The 22,256-nt window shown below is 53.0% G+C and overlaps 5 protein-coding genes across 5 annotated transcripts; 3 read left to right on the forward strand and 2 right to left on the reverse strand.

Annotated features, from left to right (window-relative positions):
* Window positions 1–7,046: 7,046 nt before the first annotated feature.
* ACRALDRAFT_1067288 (uncharacterized protein) lies at window positions 7,047–7,902 on the forward strand (the record flags this gene model as incomplete). The annotated part of the gene is made up of 3 exons (XM_071017427.1): window positions 7,047–7,180; window positions 7,257–7,804; window positions 7,865–7,902. The coding sequence occupies 3 exons, from the start codon at window positions 7,047–7,049 to the stop codon at window positions 7,900–7,902; spliced, it is 720 nt and encodes a 239-aa protein (XP_070879088.1).
* A 1,681-nt stretch (window positions 7,903–9,583) lies between these two features.
* Window positions 9,584–10,081, reverse strand: ACRALDRAFT_1067287 (uncharacterized protein; the record flags this gene model as incomplete). The annotated part of the gene is made up of 1 exon (XM_071017426.1): window positions 9,584–10,081. One exon carries the CDS (start codon window positions 10,079–10,081, stop codon window positions 9,584–9,586), a length of 498 nt encoding a protein of 165 aa, XP_070879089.1.
* Window positions 10,082–12,985: 2,904 nt separating this feature from the next.
* ACRALDRAFT_1067286 (uncharacterized protein) lies at window positions 12,986–14,491 on the forward strand (the record flags this gene model as incomplete). Its single annotated transcript, XM_071017425.1, has 1 exon — window positions 12,986–14,491. The coding sequence occupies one exon, from the start codon at window positions 12,986–12,988 to the stop codon at window positions 14,489–14,491; it is 1,506 nt and encodes a 501-aa protein (XP_070879090.1).
* A 3,130-nt stretch (window positions 14,492–17,621) lies between these two features.
* On the forward strand, window positions 17,622–20,251 carry ACRALDRAFT_1079062 (uncharacterized protein). Its single transcript, XM_071018854.1, has 4 exons — window positions 17,622–18,523; window positions 18,666–18,695; window positions 18,922–19,132; window positions 19,220–20,251. The coding sequence occupies exons 1-4, from the start codon at window positions 17,983–17,985 to the stop codon at window positions 19,674–19,676; spliced, it is 1,239 nt and encodes a 412-aa protein (XP_070879091.1). The 5' UTR covers window positions 17,622–17,982; the 3' UTR covers window positions 19,677–20,251.
* Window positions 20,252–20,465: 214 nt separating this feature from the next.
* Window positions 20,466–22,247, reverse strand: ACRALDRAFT_1060002 (uncharacterized protein). Its single transcript, XM_071016160.1, has 2 exons — window positions 22,063–22,247; window positions 20,466–21,978 (listed from the first exon to the last, which is right to left on the reverse strand). The coding sequence occupies exons 1-2, from the start codon at window positions 22,128–22,130 to the stop codon at window positions 20,625–20,627; spliced, it is 1,422 nt and encodes a 473-aa protein (XP_070879092.1). The 5' UTR covers window positions 22,131–22,247; the 3' UTR covers window positions 20,466–20,624.
* Between the last annotated feature and the right edge of the window lie 9 nt (window positions 22,248–22,256).

The following is a 22,256-nucleotide window of genomic DNA, read 5'->3' on the forward strand; positions in this document are numbered from 1 at the left end:
ATAGCCCGCCACATGCCATGCCATGCTGCTACTCCGGGCTGTGGAACCTTCAGTAGACGCAGTCCATCACGTGGGGTGCGGGTGCGGGGGCGGGTCGACCACCGCAGTTCAGTGCCCCCTGATGTCGAATGGGATTTATTCCAGAACAAGTCGTTATCGTGCAGAGCTTGGTATAAACGGTTAAGACCGGCAAAGCTAGAACGGGGACGTTGCAACGGGGATGATCAGATGACTGGACTGTTTGTGGCCATCGTCTTATTCAGATTCTTACCACGTGATCGCGACATTCCGACTTGGCCTCAACTGTGCTGTTTGTAATCACTATGCGAAAATTGTCTAAAAATTAGGTAGACCCGACTTTACTGAGTAGTTCTCGATAGTTTCCTCTGTCGTATCCAAGACGATACTGAGATAGGTAACAACTTGTTAGCTCTGGACATGGCGATGTCCTAGCGTGTGTCTACACTACACTTGCCCATGTCTCCTGTGATTCCCCCCCGCATTCTTTTTTCTCTTTTTTTCGTTTTGTCTTCTTTTTCAAAAAGGGAGAAACGGGGAAAATGGTGAAGGAAGGAATAGAATCTCCTGGAGACAACTGCCATGTCTACGTTTCGCTGAAGCAGAAACGATAGGTCTCCATATACACTATGTACACGGATAGGGACACATGTTCATGGGAGAGAAGCGGAGTGGGACTACCTAATGCATGCGCTAACGGGTTTAAGAACCCCCCTAACCTTCACGAACATGACATTTGTAGGTACTTCTGACTACCTAGGTAGGTATGTCTCGAACAGAACACCGCTGCAACAAGAGAGGTAGCGCAGATCAGCCAGCATCCCAGAATCCCATTTTCGTATGTGGTCTTTGCCCAACACGTCGGGGTGCATCTGCATCCGCGGTCTTGCCTAGTCCGTTTCTAGTTGGGACGCGCCTCGGTCAGCATCATTGAAAGAAGGTGCAACGTACGGCACACCGAGACGGTGTCGTCGGTGAGTTTGAACCCATAAAGCTCCGAGAGGGTGGAAGGTACAGTACGTTGTAATTACGTTGTAATGGTATTTCTCCCGGCCTTTCTCTCCCTCCCTCTTCCCTTTTCCTCTCTAATAATTGCCCACTGGCATTACCAGCCGCACAGTATGCGATAGATAGTCAGACTGTTTTTCGGTCCCTGAAAGCTGACACGAACTCGCTTTTGCATACAACGTACAAAGTCGACATCGATAATCGTACACCCCCTGTGGCCAAGATCCAGAGGCCCTCCTAGGGCAAATAATTACGAATACCTCAGCCCTTAGCCCCTGCACGCTTTGGAATGATGGCGTCACCCTGCCCAGTCTTCTGGCCTTTTGGGTGGGGCCCGGACGGAATCCTCCAAATTTTCTTCCAGAATCCCCCAGGAGTGGCTTGCTTCCTCTTCCCTGGTCACACACGCACGGTCCGGATGTGCACCAGCGCTTCACTTTTCCGTCGGCCGCATTGCTCCCTTTTATTTTACTTCTGAATTTTCTGATTGTCATTTTTGCCTTTTTCCCGGATGTCGAACGAGGAAGAAAATCTTCGCCGAAATTACCACGCCTTCCTTCACTCGAGGCCTCCAGCCTCGCTCTCTGCTCTGACCACTTCCTGCCCTCACACCACCAGAAACAGAGCGAAAAGCGTACCGCTGTTATGACTCATATCATATGGATTTATTAGAGGAGTTCACCAGTGAAAAATAAGAATAATGATAATTGGCAGCAAATCATTTCCAGCGGGACGACATTGCGTCCCAATGCATTTTGCTGCATCGCTGTCCAACGCCCATTTGTGGTCGACAACCCTCGGGGAGTTGTGGACGAATCGGACGGACTGTCTGTCAGCGCCTATTGGTCCCTGTGACGAAATACTGAACACGTCGCGCGGCAGCCTGAGACCACTCAGCATTCAGATAGCAGACTACACATCCATTCGTCCTGGCTGTCGCCGTGAATATCACCAAGGTAGGAGGGAGATGCTGCATCATTGGTAATGGGATCCACGTGCAGCATCTAAGCGCAACGCCGTATGGCTTATGGCCCTGCGCAATGATGTCGTTGTAATGAGATGACAGATAGGAGCGAACGAGTGGGTGGATGTGAAACGAGCGGATAGCATAGGCTAAGTAGCCCGGTCCTCCCGACTCGACGATGCTGTTTTTTTTTTTTTTTTTTCTCAAAACGAGGAAGAAAAAAAAACGCAGCTACCCCTGGCATCTTTTCGATGATCTCTTGCCTGTAATCAGTGTGCTTGCCACGATACTACTGGGGTGCAAGAGAAAAATTAACCAAGGGAGCGAGTTGAAGTCGATGTTCGCTAGACGTACTCGTTTCTTCTGGCCAAAATCCAACATCCGTCGTCTCACCGACAGTTTTACTTTTTTATTTTATTTTTCAACGGAAAAAAAAAAAAAACTCATCGACACACTCTGGGCCTTTTTTAGCCAACGCCGACCAGTCACATAGCCTGTTTCCCGGGCGAGGATGGACCTGCAGCCGGGGGAAGGGTCTTGCTTCTTTGTTTTACACCATCAAAATGTTCCGCTCAGCGTACATACGCTGTATCCTGCGGTCTGCGGTCTGCAGCCTGCATGATGCGGTGTGTGGTTATTTACGTATGTAGATGAGGCACACCCTTCCAATTCTTCTCAGGGACTGGGTAACACCAGGGCATTAGGGCTCGGTGGTGTACAATGTCGCACGAACCCACAGACGCACACCCAAACTAGGCAAAATGAAGTCTTGACTTGACACCGAATTCTCCTTGGAACGCAAACCGAATCGGACTGTCCCCAACAAGATGCAGCGTAATTGTTTGGGCTCCTAATAAAAATAGACATCCAGACAAAGGGCAAGGAGCCGGAGAGGCATACTTAGTACATAGTACTTAGTAGACGCACGGGCGAACAAAGAGGACACAAAGAGACTGACCACCGTGATGACAAACAAGGCTTCGTGTCAAGGGCCGGCTTCGGCCCGGTCTCTACGGCGTCGACGGGGAAACCTGCAGCGTATTAATTACATCGTGCAATCCTGCAGCCCTCGGCCTGCAGTGGCGGCAGGCAAAGCGCGCATATCTCATCGGACACTTAAATCAACGGCTAAGTGGCCATTGGCTCCAGCCAGGCCGCTCGCCCCATCAGGACCAAAAGGCAAGACCTCCACCGAACTCACCACACAGCATCACCAAAATTCAGACTCAAAAAAAATAGTGACTTTATCGTATTTTTTTTCTTTCGTTTGCTAGTCATTGCGATCCGGCATCACGGACTCGGGACGTGTGTGACCTGGCAGGGCGGCCGGTCCGTCTTATCCCAAACACCCAGTACTATCCCACCATGTGAAAGTGTTGGTGGCAGAGGTGCCATCGCAACGCATCCCGAGTTCACACCGCAAACGCTTCCACAGAAGATCATGCGCGATTGATAATACAATGGAGGGCCTAGCGGCCGACAAGCGGACCTTTGCGTTTCTGAGCCGCACGCCTCTGGGTCTTGTTTGACGCACGCCTAAAGGCTAACGACTGAGAAACCGTCACCGCTTCATCTCTCTCTCCCTCTCTCCCTCCCCCTTGTCGAAGAGCGATGTACATGTCCCCTATTGGGTTAGTCTCCGTACGTTCCGTAGGCAGCACAGCAGGCAGATCGCAATATAGGGCTGGATGAGCTCCGTGCCCTGATGGGCTCGTCAATATCTCCAGGACTCGGTGCGTTCAACGAATGGCAGTCGCGAGATTGTTCTGGAATCGGCAGATACCTAGGCGACATTTTCAAACACGGCGTTCAAAGATACAAGGGCTATCTATCACCGCCTCGGAAGACTCGAGTACATATACTGTAGGCGTGCTCCGATTGCGCTGTTATTAGTCCGTTGTACGAAGTAAGTGCGGGTCAAGGCTCAGAGGCCTCGGAAAAGTATCGTCGGGACGATTAGCCCTACCGCCGGACCGTAACACAAAATTATCGAGACTACAAAGGGGACGAACAAGCCACAATACCGCGGCAGTGGTTGTGGCTGTGTCATCACGTGATGTCTCTATCATTGCGCATACTTAGTAAGTTCGTATGAAGTATGTACTTCGTACTTCGTAGCTCGGGGTTTGACGTGTCAGATGGCTTGGCGAACGACCTTTTCGACCTTCCATCTTTGTCGAGCAACAACGTTCCTCAAGACTCGAAAGAAACGGTTCGAACGGCTCTGCATGTCTAAATCTACACCCTCCCTCCCCTTCGCCATATCCCGAAATCCAACAACTCATAGTGACGCATGAGTGCAGCAGGTTGCATGACTCTCTCGTTAATCATGCAGCCTACAGCTGATTTCGCGAGATGCGATGTGGCTGCGATGGTCGGGCATCAAGGGGAACGAATAATCATGAACCGACCCTACCCCTCCAGTTCTCCTTTTTTTTTTTCCTTTTTCCTACCTCTGCCCCTCCTTGACGACAGAGTCGTATTGCACAGGTTTGACGGTATGAACTCGAAATATCATTCAGATTTACTGGAGGGGGCGACGGATAGAGCGACTGAGACTTTCTCTCAAGGGCTAGATCATGGCCTCGTCTGTAATGCTGGCCAGTGCATAGACTTGGTGACTCACACACTTACGCTTACGCTGGCGGATTATGAAGCCGCGCACTCTTCTGCGGACTGAAATTCCCCGTCTTTCGGCGGGTGTATGGATGAGGTTGGGCAGTGGCCATAGAGAAAGAAAGCCTGATGTGCTTTCCTAGTTCTTGGGCCATGGAGAGAAACTGGGAGATGCCTGGGCAGCAGAGATTATATCCTTAGGAACACTGGCTTGGCGCCCTCTGCGATTTCGTATTGCGTGTCTCCCGACTGGGTGGCCGCTAATTTCCCTGGCACCAGGTAGCCAAGTGGCTCGAGCCAACACAAATATAGAGACCCAAGCAGCGGGCTGGCCGGGGCTGGGATCAAGGCGGTGTCCATGCGTTGTCCATCTGCCTACCGGTGACCGGCAGGTGGTCCCTCTATTTGTCCTTGCCTCATTCACTAACCCTCTGGTTCGTTTTCCAGTGGAGTCCACTGCTCTCATACTTTCATATAATGTGCGACCGTCTTGCCTGGACGAGGTCCGTCCGCATATATGGATCATATAGTATTATCTCATGAACCTTGGAGGAATAGCGCGTAGTCGTCCTTCCAACACGCAGTGTTTCTGTGAGTAGCCAAAGTAAACGAATACGTGCCTGTTCTGCGCAATGCCGTGAGAGAGTATGAATGTGACGCTGGAGTCCAAGACACCTGGGCATCTGTTCCGGCATCGGAAAGCAAGGTTGCCAGATTCCTCAAAAGTAGTCGGTGGACGGTTTACGACTCAGGCATGAAACGTTTTCCTTTAGTCTTTCCGTGGCCCGGGCCTTAAGCGTCATACATAATTCTTGATGGGGAGAGTGCGCACCAATCTCCCTCCCATTCATCCGCGGCCACGGGTTCAGAATATCAAGGCGCATGTGCCATCGGGCGTGATAGAGCACCGTTTGAAGCGCATTCTACCCTATTCTGTAGATGCCTACGTGCCTTTTGTTTCTACATATGAGATTTAGGTTCTCAACTATTGAGTGTTCCTAAATCAGCAAGAGTAGCATGGTATACGCTGGGTTGGCAACGTTCAAGATATTCATGACTTCTCTCAGAACAGAATGATGTGGGATCTGCCGCCAGAGAGCACCGCCTGTGCTCTTTGAGTTATCTGAGCGCAATCAACTGATCGTATGCTGTTGTTAGTACTGATATATTATTGAAAATGGTTCGGACTGACAATTCGCCTGCTCGTGGGCGAGTAGTCTGAGTTTCAGGCTGGTCGTGGGAAACCATTGGAAGAGTTGACAAAATACGACGCTTATCTACTCTTGAAAGCAGTTGTGTCATAACTTAGGTCGACTGCTTCTCCAGAGCTCTACGTCGAGGAGCCCACGTACTTGGGTCCCGACTAACATAGAAGTCTGCTAATAACAGTGTCTGCCTTGAAGAAGCACTCTGCAATGTGGCGCCATATGGTTATAGCTTTTGAGCATCCTAGCGTGGTTTACTGTTTCCAAATTCAGAAACTCTACAATATTCCTCGTGCTCAGATCTTACACTGGTGACCGCCGGCGCCTTATTTGCTAAAAGTGGGGAGAAGCCCCCAGTAAAGTATGGATGATTCAGGATGGATAATTTGCGAGACGCCTTCATAGGAGCAGAAGAGAGAGAAAGCGCAGACCTACCGCTGTCTGGACATTTCTCTTGTTATAGAAATAAACAGGCAAGATGGTATCCAACAGCCAATACCGCTGAATCCGCACTGGAAAGGTTAGAAAGTGAGATGGGCGGGCTATATTTCCTGTGGTTGGGGCGTAGTCAGAAGAGTAGCAAGTCAAATCCAGCGTTTCTTCAGTATCTTAGAATTGTCTTATAAAATAGACATCCACAAGCATTAGAGTAGAGATGTGAAGAGAAACGGCGATGCAAGCCGGTGCGTGATAAAAGACGAGTCGATAGGATGAAATCTGATGAGTCTGAGGCCAAGGTAAAGTCAGGGGACAGTTTGGGATGTTGATCAAAAGTACTTAGTAGGGACTTCCGGAGGGGAATTGATATGGAAAGAATTCAATACAAAGCACGCCCAATAGGTTAAGTCATATAAGCCAAACGAGCAACAGTCAATAAGATGCATCACGGACGCTGGATGTGACGGCACCAGACTCCATAGGCCCACGTTTGGGAGACGGGAACAAACCCTGGGGTTTACCCCGATAAATGTTTGGTATTTATAAAGACCCGTGATACGCTGTCGTTCAGTAATGCATAGGTAGGTGAGTTGGTGAGTACAATGGCAGAAGGGGATGCCGGACGCTCCATGTGAGTCGTGACATCATGGACCCCGCGAGTAGCGATGTCACTTTTGATCATGCAACGCCTTACGCATTTCTCACCTAATGGCATCCCTCATCGAAGGTCCGCCCACTCTTGGGATAAAGTTGCATCTCAATTCCCCCAGAGATCTGATTTTGGATATAATTACACCATGCTGGACACCATCCAGAGACTCCTGACCCTTCTTGCCCTTCTAACACTCACACCCACAGTTGCCTCCTCCGTCTCCTTTGATCAATACATCATGTCCTCCAATAACAACGATATGGTCGAGGTCCAGAAGCGGTACGTCTCCCTGTCCCCACGTATTGAAGAACCAAGATGGCAAGTCGACTTCCACTTACACCCCTATTATATATAGCCTCAACGAAGCCGAGATTATTCCTACGGTCATCGACAAATTCAAGCCTATCATGGGGTTATCGGTCAAGTGGACGGATCCCAAAGATGTGGCTTTCCTGGGAAACACCCTCGAGCCGTCGCACCTCCAATCCCCGCCAACTGTTCGTCTTGAAAAAGCCGAGACAGAAGGGGATTCCAGCACCGCGAGCATCGTACGCCCAGGCATGACCTACGTCCTTGCCGTCACCGATCCCGACGCTCCCTCGAGGGACGATCCGAAATGGTCCGAGTTCTGCCACTGGATCGCGTCGGGACTTGTGCCCCCCTCGTCTTCCAGTTCCTCGTCCTTCGTCCTGAGTGATCTGAAGGACGTCATTCCTTACATGCCGCCATCACCGCCACCTGAAACGGGGAAGCATCGCTACGTCTTCCTCGTTTTTGTTCCGGCGAACGGTACCAGTGAGCAGCTGAATTTATCGAAGCCCGGCGGTCGGAAGCACTGGGGCGGCAATAAGGCGGGACAGGGGGTCCAAGATTGGGTACAGAAGCATGGGCTTGTTCCGATTGGTATGTTCATCCCGAGACGGTCTTGATGGAGGATGGCGAGACTGATGTTTTTGATTACAGCGGCAAACTTCATCTATGCGCAGAACGAAAAGCAGTGAGTTGGGCAAGAACCGCACAAAGTGTGATGAGGAGGAGATGGATCAAGTTGCATGAGAATGGGAGGCGATATTTGGGGCTTCTGACAGAGGGCGTTAGTATCTCGTGTTCGAAGGACACGGGACTCTGCCAAGGATGCAGCTGGCCAGACTAATGTGGCATGGACAGCCGCGGAATCGAATGCTTAATCGCAAGGACAGAATAACACGTGTCCGATTAATTGCTAATAATGGAACTTGCTTGGGAGGGACGAAAAATTTGACTTCAGCTTGTACAAGGAGTGTCAAACGAGGCGATAAGACGATTGATAGTCGGCCAAATTGAAACACGATTTCACGAAGCCTTGATCAACCCCCGTTCACCTCGGTCTTGTAATGTAATTGCATCCTTTGAAGCTCTGCTGCGCCAGCCCGTGGAGAGACTTTCAACTTCAAACACTCAGGATCCAACGACTTGCGCTGCTGCGTATCGGTTTCTTCTTCCTCGACTAACCTGGTAGTAAACGGCCGTGCCGGCCGCAAGAATAACCCGGACCGCGACAGCTACGTACAATCTCGTCACTGACTTGGCATCACCAGTCAACGACACGTTGTCACGTGTCCTGAAGAAGATTCCGTTAATATTTTCCGTGCCGATTCCATAAAAGGCCTCGTGGTCTCGGACGCAGACCTAGTGCTCAGGCCACCGGACAGACGGTAGGCGGCGGGGAAGCGGTGCGCTGGATCAGCCGTACATGTACGGATGGCCGGCGGGTACCAATGGGATCGGGATCCCAAGTCCGTCTCAAGTTCCTGGGCTCATAAGCCCGTGGCCACAATTAGTCAATGACATGATCCGCGTCAAGATTTCGGAGAACCGAGTCTGATCCGTCTCCGGTCAGGGGCTCGAGCGACGACACCTACCATTTTCACCTCGCTGATGCGTGGTTCCTTGGCCTCGGCTTGGAGCGCACGCCCGCCTTCCTTGCCGCGCCTCAGTAATGATTGGCTATGACTCGAGCATTCGCCGTCCCATCTGCGGGGAAATGCAAGGCGACGGGCCACTCACTACTGAATCCGACTTCGAGCACGGTGATGGATCGTCCCTTGCCGGACACGACGAGGAAGTGTGCTATAGCGGAGCCGACGGAGCCGACGGAGCCGACGGAGCCGACGATGCCGGCTCCGATAACAGATTGCCTTAAACCCGGCCGTGGTTCTGTGGTGGTTTCGGTTCTGAAGAGGGACAAAATCATCCTCTCCGACAGTCTTATTCCTGCGGGCGCTCTGTCGCATACAAGACTTTGTCAAAGCAACGAACTGATACAATTGAACGGCATATTTTGAGGGCTGTAATCGGCTGATTGGTTGATTGAAACAGTTGAAACCGTTGTGCTAGAGCAGTTGATACTCCGAGTCAAATTTTCCGGCAGCCGTGGGCACCTACTATGTACTAGGTATGTACTAGGTATGTACATACTAGGTATGTCCCGGTACTGCATGGACTACTGATCGGGGAATAACATGCTGATCATCTGATAAGATTACTCCTCGTCTTTTGATTCGTTGTATCATCGTTTCTATTTCAGGTACCCATTCAACGTACAGCATACTCGCAAAGCTAAAATTCCATCTCTCGGCCCGGCCCATCTAACGCCAAACGCCAAACGCGGAAACCAGTCAACGTTACTAATTAAATTCCACGTCAATTAAGCAAACTGTCAATCGATATCCGCCCGGATTTCCATGATCTTTCCCCATTCTTGGGGTCTTCCACTCCTTCCACATCGCTGGCGTTGCCGCTATTTCTGCCGCTGCCGTTCTTGCCGCCACCGCTGTTGCCGCCGCCGCCATTGTTGCCGCTGCCGTCGTCGCTGGGACTCGTTTTTATTTTGTTAATAGGAGTCCAGGCACTGGTTGTAGTCGGCAGCGGCAGTGCGGCTGTGTTCCTGCGCTTGGTGGGCCCCGTGAAGGAACACCGCTCCTTCATCTTTGTGCACCGACTGCAAGCACCCGTCGGATTCGTTGGGTCCCAGAAGCAGCAACCGCCCGTTTTCAAAGTCGAGCACCTCTGGCAGGGATGAGGCGCCTGCTGATCCAGGCTTCTGATCCTTTCGGCCTGCCTATGAGCGTGCTCTGTCTTCGTCAACCGTTTTTTGGCCGGCACTGGAGTGGCAGCGGCAGTAGGGGCGTTGGTAGTCATGTTGCTCATCTGGAAATAAGAGGTAAGGTAAGAAGAGGGAAGGTGAATGTGGATCGGGGACGAGGAAGTGAGCGAGCTGGATTGACTTAAGCAAGGGAGCAAGGATGATGCTTAGTCTGAAGATGTTGATTTTGCTTGGTGATCAACTTGTTGCAGCTGTCTGAGACCGTGAGACGAAAGGTGAAAGATGAAAACCGAACCAGTTCACGCGGGGGGAGGGCCTTCTAATATAGAGCCCAGCGAGGCCTCATCTGGTCGAGTGATCTGAGCATATCGTGAAGCAGGCGCTCTCTCTTCAAAGTCTAAAATAAAGATGCGTATGCAAAGTAAAAATTGTGATTCGTGGTGGTCTCAAGGTTGCGTATGTTTTGGCATGTATGATGTATCCCACGATCCCGCTTGAATTAGATTCGGGACTTCACTGGTCAGGTGGGCAGTGGCTGGCAAGGAGAAAGTACGCAACTGGCTAGCTTGGGAAGTCTTCCTGGTTTTGTCACAGATACAAGTCCCTCCATGGCCTTGAGAGCCAATGATGACGTTGAACTGGTACATTACCGCGATGTATCACCATAGGGACGTGATTCTGAGATGAATATACTTTGCTCTTCGCGAAGCATCCAGTCTGGGGCAGGTGCCAATTTTTAAGCCCGGTTTGGTAGACGCCACGCATCATAGTGTTCCCGGCAACTTATCGTACCGTGTATTATACTCTGGTGACTGGTCACCTGGTGCGGATAGTTCAACCCAGGAGTAGGTGGTGAAGAGCTTATTTGTCTGGAATCTCTGATCTCCCAGCTCGAAGATGGGAAATGGAGTCCAGTGCCTACCCAGGTGTCTTAGGGTCTACTGTAGATGGGAAGGATAGAGTAACTGGGTCGCCAACGACTGCCTCTATATACAGAATTCGCAACTTCCCCGGTGGTTTATTTCCTGCTTGCTCTTTCTGCGACGACCTGAAGGCTTCCGATTCCTCGAGCACGGGAGCCGGAAATGGATACAAAACTTGGCCACTTTGCGTATCTCGACGCTTCTCCCAAAGCTCTCCAAGGTGGCAACAAGTCACTTTGTATCAACGAGGCGTATAAGGCCCAAGGGTGTAATTCCTACGATGACCCCGAAATTCGAATCAGCCGGATTGAGTTCTGTCAGGGGAAGGATCAGCCAATGCGAGAAATTAGAATACCGAGTGTAAGAGTACCAGGCTCAAAAGTACCGGACTCATGAGAGCCGGGCTAAGAGTACCGGGTAAGGAGGTACTAAATATAGGGGTGTTGGCGGTGAGAGTACCAAATCAAGAGTACCGGGCTCAGAATACTACCCTCAAAAATACCAGGCGTGAAGTACCGGGTGCGAGCGTACTGGGTGTGAGGGGCGTTTGGATCAAGACAGTGCTAGTGCTGGATGCACGTTATCGTGTAGTCCGGCGTGTCAGCCACCAGGTTCACTTAGAGTGGCAAAGTCAATCCACACTGGGGGATGGGACACAGAAGACCTCAGGGTTCACAAAAGTCGGAATCAGGGGAGGCGCAGACAAAGTTATTTCCTCTGTTCCTTCTTCAGACCCAAGAACCTGCTGGGAAGGAGTCAAGGACGGTGGGACCTGCTCAAGTGACCTGACAACACAGAAGATAGTAACTTTTACCAGGGTACCAGGCATTCTTATCTTGATAAACGAGCCAGGAACAGAACGGGGTATTTCATCGTATGCCGTGGGAGTGAATGATTATACCACCTGTAATGTCAGCCGGGGAAATGAAGGGAGAAATGTAGTCGAGTTACTCCCCTGTATAGGTACTCCATGCAAAGCCCAAAAGAAGAAGAAAATAATGATGTATATTGCACATGTACAGTCTATATTCTGTTGTTTGAGACCGGCAGACTGCCAAGTGTAGACCATTACTCTTGATATAGAGTATATGCTCCGGCGTGAAATGTGTATACTCGTATCTCTGTATTATGGTTGATGTTTTATTTGATTCCGTTTGGTATCTAGCTCTATTTCCCCTACACAGGACCCGGTCTCCACTGGAGTACCTCGACATGCGGTGGATAGGTAGGCATGGCATGGATTGGACTTGTGTGCAGGACACCCAGCTCCCGATTTTTCCATGAACGCCTTCTCAGATACCTAATTTACACCATCTCGTTGGTAAGTTCCCCCCACCTCGTCAATGGCTTCACACAAGGCCCACATGTTATAGTCGCGCCCTAAAAGTAGGTCCGGAAAGGGACCCTATTCCCCGAACATCATCTGGCATCCCGTAATCTGTAGTCAGCAAGACGTATCAAATACGTTGTATACCGGGCGAACGAGTGCTCTTATTTCAATATTCAGGAGTAATTTAGAGATATTTCCCTGTTCTGTGTATAGAAAAGGCGAAGATGTCAGTTCAATTGAGTGAAGAAGGACGTCGGAAATGTCACATGATCCACTAACGTTTCTGCGTTGTCAGTTGAATCAGCGATTGATTTTGTAAGTACCAGTCCGCGTCGACTTTGTACCTACTTCGTACCCTACCCCCGATCCGCCCGCCCCACTCATCATGTAGCGGTTTCCTTAACAATTACGAAATGTGAGACTGACCAGCCAAAAATGTGGGTGATGACTCACTAGGTAGGTACGCACCTTTACTCAAATACGCTACACTGAACACATATATTCTATGGGGAGGTATATATATGCAGGTATCAGTGAATTTTCTACAAAGACCCACCCTCGGTATTTAAGTTTCGGAAGCGTGCGGTAGACTTCAGCCTCCTCGCTTAGGACCTACACACCTCACCTGGGTATATGCAAGTAGCCGTGAAATTTCTTGGGCAGGATCCACCCTCCTCATTCCGACTTTTGGAAAGAACGCGGGAATAGACTTTAGCCTCCTCGTCGAGGACCCTTGAGCATGTGCCATGGACCAACGAGCACGCCTCCCAGCCTCGTTACCCTGTGCTAATCCGACCGCCAGTCTCTGGCAGACCCCGCTGGCCGACATCGCAGACATCCAGGCTCCTGAGCTGCCAGCTGTGACCGACGTCGTCATCGTCGGGAGCGGCATCACTGGCGCTGCCATCGCCTGGAATCTCCTCAGCAGAGCGAAGTCAGCGGGCCAACAAAACCATGCCAGACTCATGAACCATGCCACGCACCAGCGCGTCGGGGCGCGGGTCCTCCCACCCAATCGTGTCGTGATGCTTGAGGCCCGTCAGGCGTGCTCTGGTGCCACGGGGCGGAATGGCGGCCATACAAAAGCGGCGTCCTACCGTTCCTTTCTCGCCCACGAGCGTGCGCTCGGAAGCATCGAGGCGGCCTGCCAGATAGCCCGGATGGAGCTGGCCAACATTCGAGAGGTCCACTCCTTTGCCAAGGAACACGGTATCGATTGCGAGAGCCGATCCTGTTGGACCGTCGATGCCATCTACGACCCTGACCAGTGGGCCCACGCCCATGAAGCAGCGGAAGCTATGGGGAAAGCCATGCCGGGTGAGGACGTATCACGCTACGAGTTCCATACACCAGAACAGGTACGTGAGCGGTTCCATCTCGAAGAGGGCGAAGTCTGTGGCGGCATCTCTTACGAGGCGGGAAGTATCTCTGCCTACCGCTTCACGATTGGCGTCCTAAAGTTATGTCTAGACAGAGGCCTCAGTCTGGAGACGTCCACTCCGGCAACGCGAATATCCGCCTTGGAGGAAGCGGACGATGAGGGACATCGATGGGTGGTTGAGACCCCGCGTGGTCTCATTGTTGCGAAGGAAGTGGTGCTGGCGACCAACGGGTACACCGCCACCGTCGAGCCCCGGTTCCAGGGCATCATTGTCCCCCTGAGAGGCCAGATCACTGCCCATCGACCCGGGTCTGGTATGCCGAAAGACGGGCTGCAGATGACATACAGCTTTATTTACAGGGATGGGTACGAGTACATGGTGTCCAAGGCAGAGGGCTCGAGCCACGCAGGTGATATCGTGATGGGCGGGGGCCTGGTGAAAGCACCAGACTTGGGTCTCGACGAGTATGGCAACTCCGATGACTCGACCTTGAACCCCGTCATCAGCAAGTATCTGTATGGAACCACGCCGCGTTACTTTGGGTCCAAAAAGTGGGGAGAGGACCACCCCGACGGACGCGTCCGCAAAGAGTGGACTGGCATCATGGGATTCAGCCCTGACGGCTTTCCCTTTGTTGGCGAGATGCCCGGCCGGCCGGGTCTGTGGGTTTCTGCCGGCTTCCAAGGCCACGGAATGGCTCTGTGCTGGCTATGCGGTAAGGCGCTCTCGGAAATGATGTCAGGTCGCGACGGCGAGGAGCTGAGAGCTTGGTTTCCGGATGCCTTTCGAGTAAGTGAGGAGCGTTTGCTGAGACGATTTGATGGTGTCCGACATACGCCAGTTGATTCTCGTACAGAGCCGAGACATTGAATGAGGCGAGGCGAGGCGAGGCGTAAAGTCTTCAGACACGTATGCTTACTTGCACCTGACACACCCAAAACAAGCAAAGTACACACGCATGCACTGTTGGTTCCATGGCTCCGGTTTGGGTCTGACACCCCGCTTGTCTAACCGGCCTGTCGGACTACAATGCAGGCGACGGTTTGGTCTGTCAGGAGAACCCAACCAGCCGGGCGGCTCCGGACACCCAACCCGCGGTGCTGGGTCAGGTTCACACCACATCGTCGGTTCTTGTCCTATTCTCCTCGGTCTGGCTCTCGCTATTCTTTTCTACATATAGCAGAGATGTAGAGGGCTCAAGGCCATGCAGGTATCCTTCGTCCTACCCTAGAGAAATGGGGTGGTTTGCCCCGACGTGTCGCTCGGATCCGATAAGACCCAGCTAGAGGAGTTCTGGGATGCAAGGGAATGCGTGGGCGGCGATGGCCTCTCGAGACTGACCTGTCAGACCGGAAGATTCCCGCCTTTGCTTGTCGTCTCATATCCTGCGGCCTTCCTCCCTGGATAAGCAATTTACATATGTACAATGTGCAGGACACATGCAGCTTGTGCAATCCACTCCCATTGCTGTCCAGTCGTTTCGCCCCGTTAATGCACTTACGCCAGCCTGGAGCAAACATTGGCGGCAGACTTGTCCGTGCCGCTCGTCCCCCGCAGCGAAAAAGACGCTACGCAGAGGGACGTGATAATTAGCAGGGTGCGGCACTCCAAACGGTCCGAATGGCTGGGTCATTTTGACTGGGAGTAGCACTTGCTTGTGAGTTGGCGGTTCTTCTTTTGTTCTTTTTCTTCTTCGACCTTGTTTTTTTTTTCCCTCCCTCCTTCTCCCTTCTTTTCTCCTTCCGTTTCGAGGTCATTCAGTCGAAACCCCATGCACACGTACAACGTAGCTACTGATCGGCAATCCCGGCTACGTACAATTGGCGCCCTCGACGGCCAACACCTTTGTCTCTGATGACTGGCGACGGGCATTGTTGGTTGTTTGGTTCCATGACTAATGCCCATAGACCTGTTCTCTGACAGCGACCGGTCATTCAGTATGCACGGGACTTTTCCCTTTGTTTTCTTTGGGTTCCCAGATCCCCGAAGCATGCTCAAACACTTGGAGCGTCGCTCACAGTCGGGTAATGGATATCCGTCTAGGCCAGCCGTGTTTTGCATTGATTATAGGCGACAATGCGAATGCGACTTGGGAAGCATTAACAAGACGATGCTGGCCCATGGATCGACTGGCACATTCCCGCGAGCGGCCGTGTTTACGTTGTATTCCACGGATTTCCACTGGAATCCCATTGCTTGGGTTCGAACCCCTTTGGCCGGCTTGATTGACAGTGACCCGGCGACCAGGATCTTTTGCTCGCGAGAAGGGTGGTGGGGTGAAGGGTGGTGCTGCCGGGAGTGGCTAGGGCGCATGCCCCGGCCCAGGCCAGGTAAAATGCAAGGGGCCATTGCCTATCGTTGTATTACTAATTAACACCAGGCCGAAGCTCAAGATGCCGGGATCCCTTTTAGGCTTTTCTCGAATGCACACTGCACCCGCCTTGCCCAATGCAGGATTGTCTGAGAACCCGACAAAGGTTCCCAAGAGAAATGGATCTGTGAGACAGAGAAAACAATACCGGGACAAGGACGGCCAAGAGTGAAAACCCCCCTGCCTCAATGTACATAGTGCTCGAACATTTCACCACTACAGTACGACGTATGCTTTACGGCGGCATAACGTGTCTGGCTTTGGGCCGAGGAGTGAGAGAGAAAGACAAAGTAAGATAGTCGCCGGATGTCCCAACGGCTTGGAACAGTCTCGGGAACTCTGGCTTCTCCCCGGTGAACGGTACGTTGTGCAACGTACGTAACATGCCTACACTCGCCCTCCCAGCTTTTCATGTTACGTTGTACTCCATGCTGGCTTTCTAATGAGACTCGCGTCAATTACCTTGCAGGGAAGGGAATAGGGATGGCTTCTCTCTCTCTTCTACATAGTTTCCGTCACCCTCTCTCTACGGCCGACCAATTCCGCCAATGTTCACTTTCTGCATTGCATTTCCCTAGAAGGGTATAGTCTGAGCTCTGGACGGTCACTACATTTATGGTTGGTTGCAATCTAGAGCAGGTCCTACGATGAGCCAACGAGAACATTTCAATTCTCTCGCCAGCTGTCCCCCACACAGCTGTCTCAGTCCCGTTTGGCCCATGACTTTCTGTCTCCATGTCAGTTGGTTGACAATCGCAAGCCCAAAGCATTTAATCGTCAAATCGTCGGCCTGTCGTCCGCACCAGCGCGACACTTCTTTCACATACCTACACTACACGCCAAAACGGTCAACGGAACAGGAATACACTACAATTACCTACACTATAATTACAACGCACAACGCAAACGTCCTGCCTATGGCGCCGTCGTCTTGGTAGGGCGATAAGGTCGGGGGTCTCCGCAGTGGAGATTGCGACGTTGCCGGGTCGGGGATCCCCTCTGGACAGATCCTTGGTCCAAGCGCATCTTGAGTGGGTACTGTGCTAGTCTCGCCAGCCAAACGCCGGTGGCCCCATTTCCCGTGCTGGCCAGGAGGGGTTAAGGGGACCAGGGAGGTGGGTTGGGGGTCGTCCAAAAGTGTGTGCCCCACGGCTCCCAGCTCCCACACCACGGTAACTCCCACATTACCGGACGATGGGGTTAGACGAAAAGAAACGAATGACGAACAACAGAACCGACGGGGGTGAGAACACACAAAGGAAAAAGGACAAGAAAAAGAAAAAGGAAAAGCCGGCTTATACGCGAGTCCGTATGTACTCTCTACGTACGTTGTACTCGCTTGCTCCCTCACTGATTCCACCCACCGAATCTTATATAGAGTGGCAGTGTCCTCGACCATCCCCTCGGGAGCGAAGAGAAAAAGAAGAAACCAGGACAAGACGCAGACTACAACGACGCGTACAACGACGTTGAGGATATTCCCTATTCGGCTTGGTTCCACGCTGGCTCGACCGACCCGTCCTTGACCCTTGACCTGTCCTTGGCCTATTCTCTCTGGCCTCTACATTTTCGGGAGCGACCCTTTTTTTTTTTTTTTTTTTTTTTTCTCTCATTTCCGTTTTTTTCTCTCATACAACCGGACTCCATTTCAGGTCCCTCACTTCGTCGCCCAACCTTTTACGCTCCAGTCATAGTGACACACGTCGATCACATTTCCACTGACCCTTTTAGGCTGCTTGGTGGATAGATAGGTGGATGCGCGCATCACACCCGCCCGCCCCATTGCGCCAGAACCGACTCCCAGTGCAAAACCACGCAACACGTCGCTTGCAGCCGAGTGCATTGATCTTTTTTTGATCTTTTTTTTTTCTACTTTCTTTTTCTCGGCGCAAACCGACACAACAAAATCAACACTGCCCATCATTTTTTTGATGCACTGCTGGCAAACTGTCCCAGATCATCAATACACAGACCGGGTGTAGTCCGCAAAATGAACTCAACATCAGCTCCCGACTCTACTTGCACCATCACAAGTAGTCAGTCTATCCATTCTCAAGCAGGCCACGGGGCCGCCCACGACGCCTCGACCTACCAGTTCCCACATTCCAGCATCTATACAGAAAACATGGCACGACAGGATTCCCGCGAGAAGCGCCGTCGGATAGAGGCCACACCGCCCAACTCGGAGTTGGCCGGAACAAGCTCGGATGCCTCTCACATTTCGGCCGCGTCGCCCACGGCCCTGGAAGAAGCGGAAGCAGCAGCAGCCGCTGCCGCCCTCGCCCCGCCGATTGACTATGACCACGGCGCCGACTCGGCCAGCCTGACCTCGAGCATTCGCCAGCACAATTATGAGTACGGCCTGCGGTACCACGGCTACCGGCCGGGCCTGTACTCGTTCCCCAACGATGAGGCGGAGCAGGAACGCGACGTCGTCATGCACGAGCTCAGTATTCGTTTCTGGGAAGAAAGGTACTTCCTCGCCCCGGTGGAGAAGCAGCTGGAGATGAGAGCACAGGTTCTTGATCTAGGTATGTGGGCACGTCTTCCAGTGATTCCCAGGGGGGACAATGCAGCTGCCGTCTTTCGCAAGAAGAAGAGGAAACTCCCCACAAAGAGGCAACAGAGCGGCACGGACAGGGACTAACTGCTGGTTTCGTCTCCCAACTCCAGCTACCGGCATTGGGATTTGGTGTGAACAAAGTAGGTGCCTTCCCATCCCGCTGGGTCGCCCGCCCCCCGGGTTCCAACACCCCATCATCCCCCCCTTTTTTCTGCATCCCCCCTTTTTCAGCATCCATCACCACTGTCTTATCGCCCCAACCACCGTCACGTCACACAACACCCACCCACCCCATTGATCAGCGCCAAGACAATCCCTTACTGACCACCCATCTCCGTCCTTCCCGTCCCCCTCCATCTCTCGTAGTGGCAGACAAGTACCCACTATCCTCCTTTGAGGGAATAGACCTCTCACCCATTCAGTCGGCCGAAGTACCTCCCAATGTGCGCTTCTACGTCGACGACATGGAACACGAGCAAGGATGGAACGTGGATGGGAACAAGTTCGACTTTATTCACCTCCGACATACCCTTCACTCCGTTCGAAACATGCCTGAGCTGTTCCGAAGGGCATACGAGTGAGTGGTGTTCCCACCTGCGTCAACCTCCTTTTCGTGAGGCCTTGCTTGTCCCAATAACCCTAACCGTCGCGTCTCGTCTCACAGACACCTCAAGCCGGGAGGTTACTTTGAAGTGCAGGAGGTCGAATGCATCGTCCGGTGTGATGACGGCACCGTGAAGCCGGGCCACGAATACGCCCTGCGAACCTGGCTGGACGCCGTGGCCTCGGGGCTCCGCACACGCTGCGGGTCCGACCTGCGCGCCATATCCTACGCCACCGCCGAGATGCGCGCCGCCGGCTTCGAGGTCGAAGAGCACTGCCGCAAGTGTCCCGTCGGCACCTGGGCCGCCGACGAACGCCGCCGCGTCTGCGGCGGGCTGCTGGCCGAGTCGCTCATCGCCGGCATCTGGGGGCTCAGTGCCCGCCCGCTCGCCGCCATCGGGTGGACCCGTCCGCAGATCGAGATGCTGCTTGTCACCGTGCGCGACCATGTTCGGGACCCGCGCAACCATGCTTATATGAACTTTTTCACCATTTATGGCCGGAAGCCGCTGGAGTGAGGTCCCCTCTAATCTTCTATTCAAGGTGGATGACGAGGCGTATGATATGGGCGCAGGTATGACGGCGTTTCATCAGGTGATCTAATTCTGTCGCCAACTCAACGCTGCCGGGAACCTACCGAGGAGCGAGGAATAGGATGACAGAACGCAATCTGGAGCTCAAAAAGAGTGGCTTCGTGATTGTACAACATGATATAATACATGGGACGGGAGAATGGTGGAGATGTGGGAAGAGTACAGGGAGCAGTTCGCCCCGCGGAGTCCAACACAAGAAGGGGATCAGCATGCTGTGCTTTTTACGAATATATGACGGACGGTCAGAGCGAAGCGGCCAAGGGTGCTTACTAGGGGCGTTTCATGCACAACCACGTTGACGAGAGCAAAGTAGCTACTTGCTAGGTCCGCTATCGTCTATACCAGCTGGCAGGGCGAGTGCATAGGGGCCATGTCGCGAAGCCATGAACTTGGCGGCGCGTTGATTCACGGGGGACTAGACCAGCCAGTCGCTACTGTTTCATAAGCGATTATTTTTTGATATCTTGAATAAATAGAGCAGTGCTGCTCTGTTAAAACAGGTGCATCCACGTTCGATTCTTGGCCACGACGGGATGATTATCTAAAGGCAAGCTCCCGACATATCTTACTGATATCCCTTTGGTCGAATCTTTGTGCCATGTAAATCTTCGGCATCATCCCTTATGGAGAACGGCTGAAGCGTTTGTTTAAAGTGGAAGATCCTCTCGAGCATTGGATCGTGGCACAGGCACGCTGCAGCGCCCCTGACGAATAGCCCATAAGACATGAGATACACCAACTCCGCTCACACAAAGTATAGATTATTGTTTTGCTAAATCCTAGTCTGAAGGTGGTGTACTGCCGGGGCTGAGGGAAGCCCAAGACCTGAACCAACAAAGAGAACAATACCCCTGAAATTAACTTAATCAACCCCTATTTCAGCATGTGAGCACCGTTTGGTGTCCCGTCAGGCCGCTTCCAGTGCACAGGCATACCGCCCCAGCTCTCCTCGGCATACCGTTCCTGAACCTTTTTGCAAGTCCGCAGACCCCAGTCCGTGACGCCGACCATGGCGCAGCTCTCAAACATAAAAGCGCAGCTCCCGGCCCCGACCTTCGCCGGCTGGAGCTCCGCGTTCCGCGCCCCCTCGCTGCTGGCGGCGTCAGGCCCGTGTCCGCTCATGGTGTTGTGAAGGCTCGCGCCGCCTGGGACGAAGCCGGCGCTCTTAGCGTCATAACCACCGGTGATGAGGCCCATGAACTCGCTCATGGTGTTGCGGTGGAAGTAGGGCGGCCGGAAGGTGCCCTCGGCCACGAGCCAGCGGGGCGGGAAGATGACAAAGTCGGCGATGGCGGTCCCGGGGACGCCGGACGGCGCGGTGAGCACGGTGAAGATGGAAGGGTCCGGGTGGTCGTACGAGATGGTGCCGATGGTGTTGAAGCGGCCGAGGTCGTACTTGACCGGGTAGTAGTTGCCGTGCCAGGCGACCACGTCGAAGGGGGTGTGCGACTGGTGGGCCTGGAAGTAGGTGTTGTTGAACTTAACGGTGATGGTGTACGTGCGGGTGCCCTCCTGTGCGGTGGGCCCAAAGTCCTCGTCGAAGGCGGCGACGGGGCCCTGGAAGTCGCGGGCGTTGGCGAGACCGTTGGTGCCGATGGGTCCGAGTTCCGGAAGGTTGAAATGGCCCTGGTACAGCTCGAGGGCGTAGCCGCGAGCGGGGCCAGACGGAAGGGATACACGGTACTTCACTCCCCGAGGGATGACGCAAATTTCCATGGGCCGAACGAGAAGATAGCCAAGCTCGGTGCGAATATCAAGGGTTCCCTCCTGAGGTACAATGAGAAGATCGCCGTCGGCCGAGTAGAAAGCGGAGCAGTCCTCCATATCCTTGCCGGCGGCGTAGACGTAGATGCCGATGCCCTGCTTCAGGGTGGGGTCGCCGGCGCCGGCAACCAAGCGTTGCCCCGAGACGAAGTCGAGGCTCTTGGACTGGTCGTGGTCGAAAGGATCCCACCTCAGCTGGTTGGGGATGTAGTGCAGCTTGGGCGACGGTCGCACGCCGTTCTTCCCGTTCACCTCATGGCCCTGCTTCTCTGCTAACGAGGCGATGGCCGGGCCGAATGGGGCATGTGCGCAGGACGGGAGGATGCGGTAGAGCCAGGCCTGCCTGTTGTCGCGCCGGGGTGCCGTGAAGGCGGTTCCGGAGAGTTTCTCGGCGTAAAGGCCATGAGGCGGTTTCTGCGGAGAGTTTTGACCGATGGGCAGCGAGTCGGGGACGGCTTCAGACCTAGAGCGGCATGTCATCAATTAGTTCCAACGCTCCCCAACATAGACCACATGGCAGGCACATGGCAAAGATGGAGGGACAGACTCGAGGTGTGAGTTAAAGCCCGTCTGATACCTGTATCTCTCAGGGAAGTCGAACGTGGTGACGGGCATGGTAGCACGTGCAAGAACCGGCGGACTAACTGCACGTAGGCAATTCTTTTCAAATCACTTGATCCCGATGTCAAAGGAGGTTATGATCGAAAACGGAGAGTCCATTGCAGGCAAGTGATTATTAAA

The sequence above is a fragment of the Sodiomyces alcalophilus genome (genome assembly GCF_042370955.1).
Source record: "Sodiomyces alcalophilus JCM 7366 unplaced genomic scaffold ACRALscaffold_1, whole genome shotgun sequence".
Classification (NCBI taxonomy): domain Eukaryota; kingdom Fungi; phylum Ascomycota; class Sordariomycetes; order Glomerellales; family Plectosphaerellaceae; genus Sodiomyces; species Sodiomyces alcalophilus.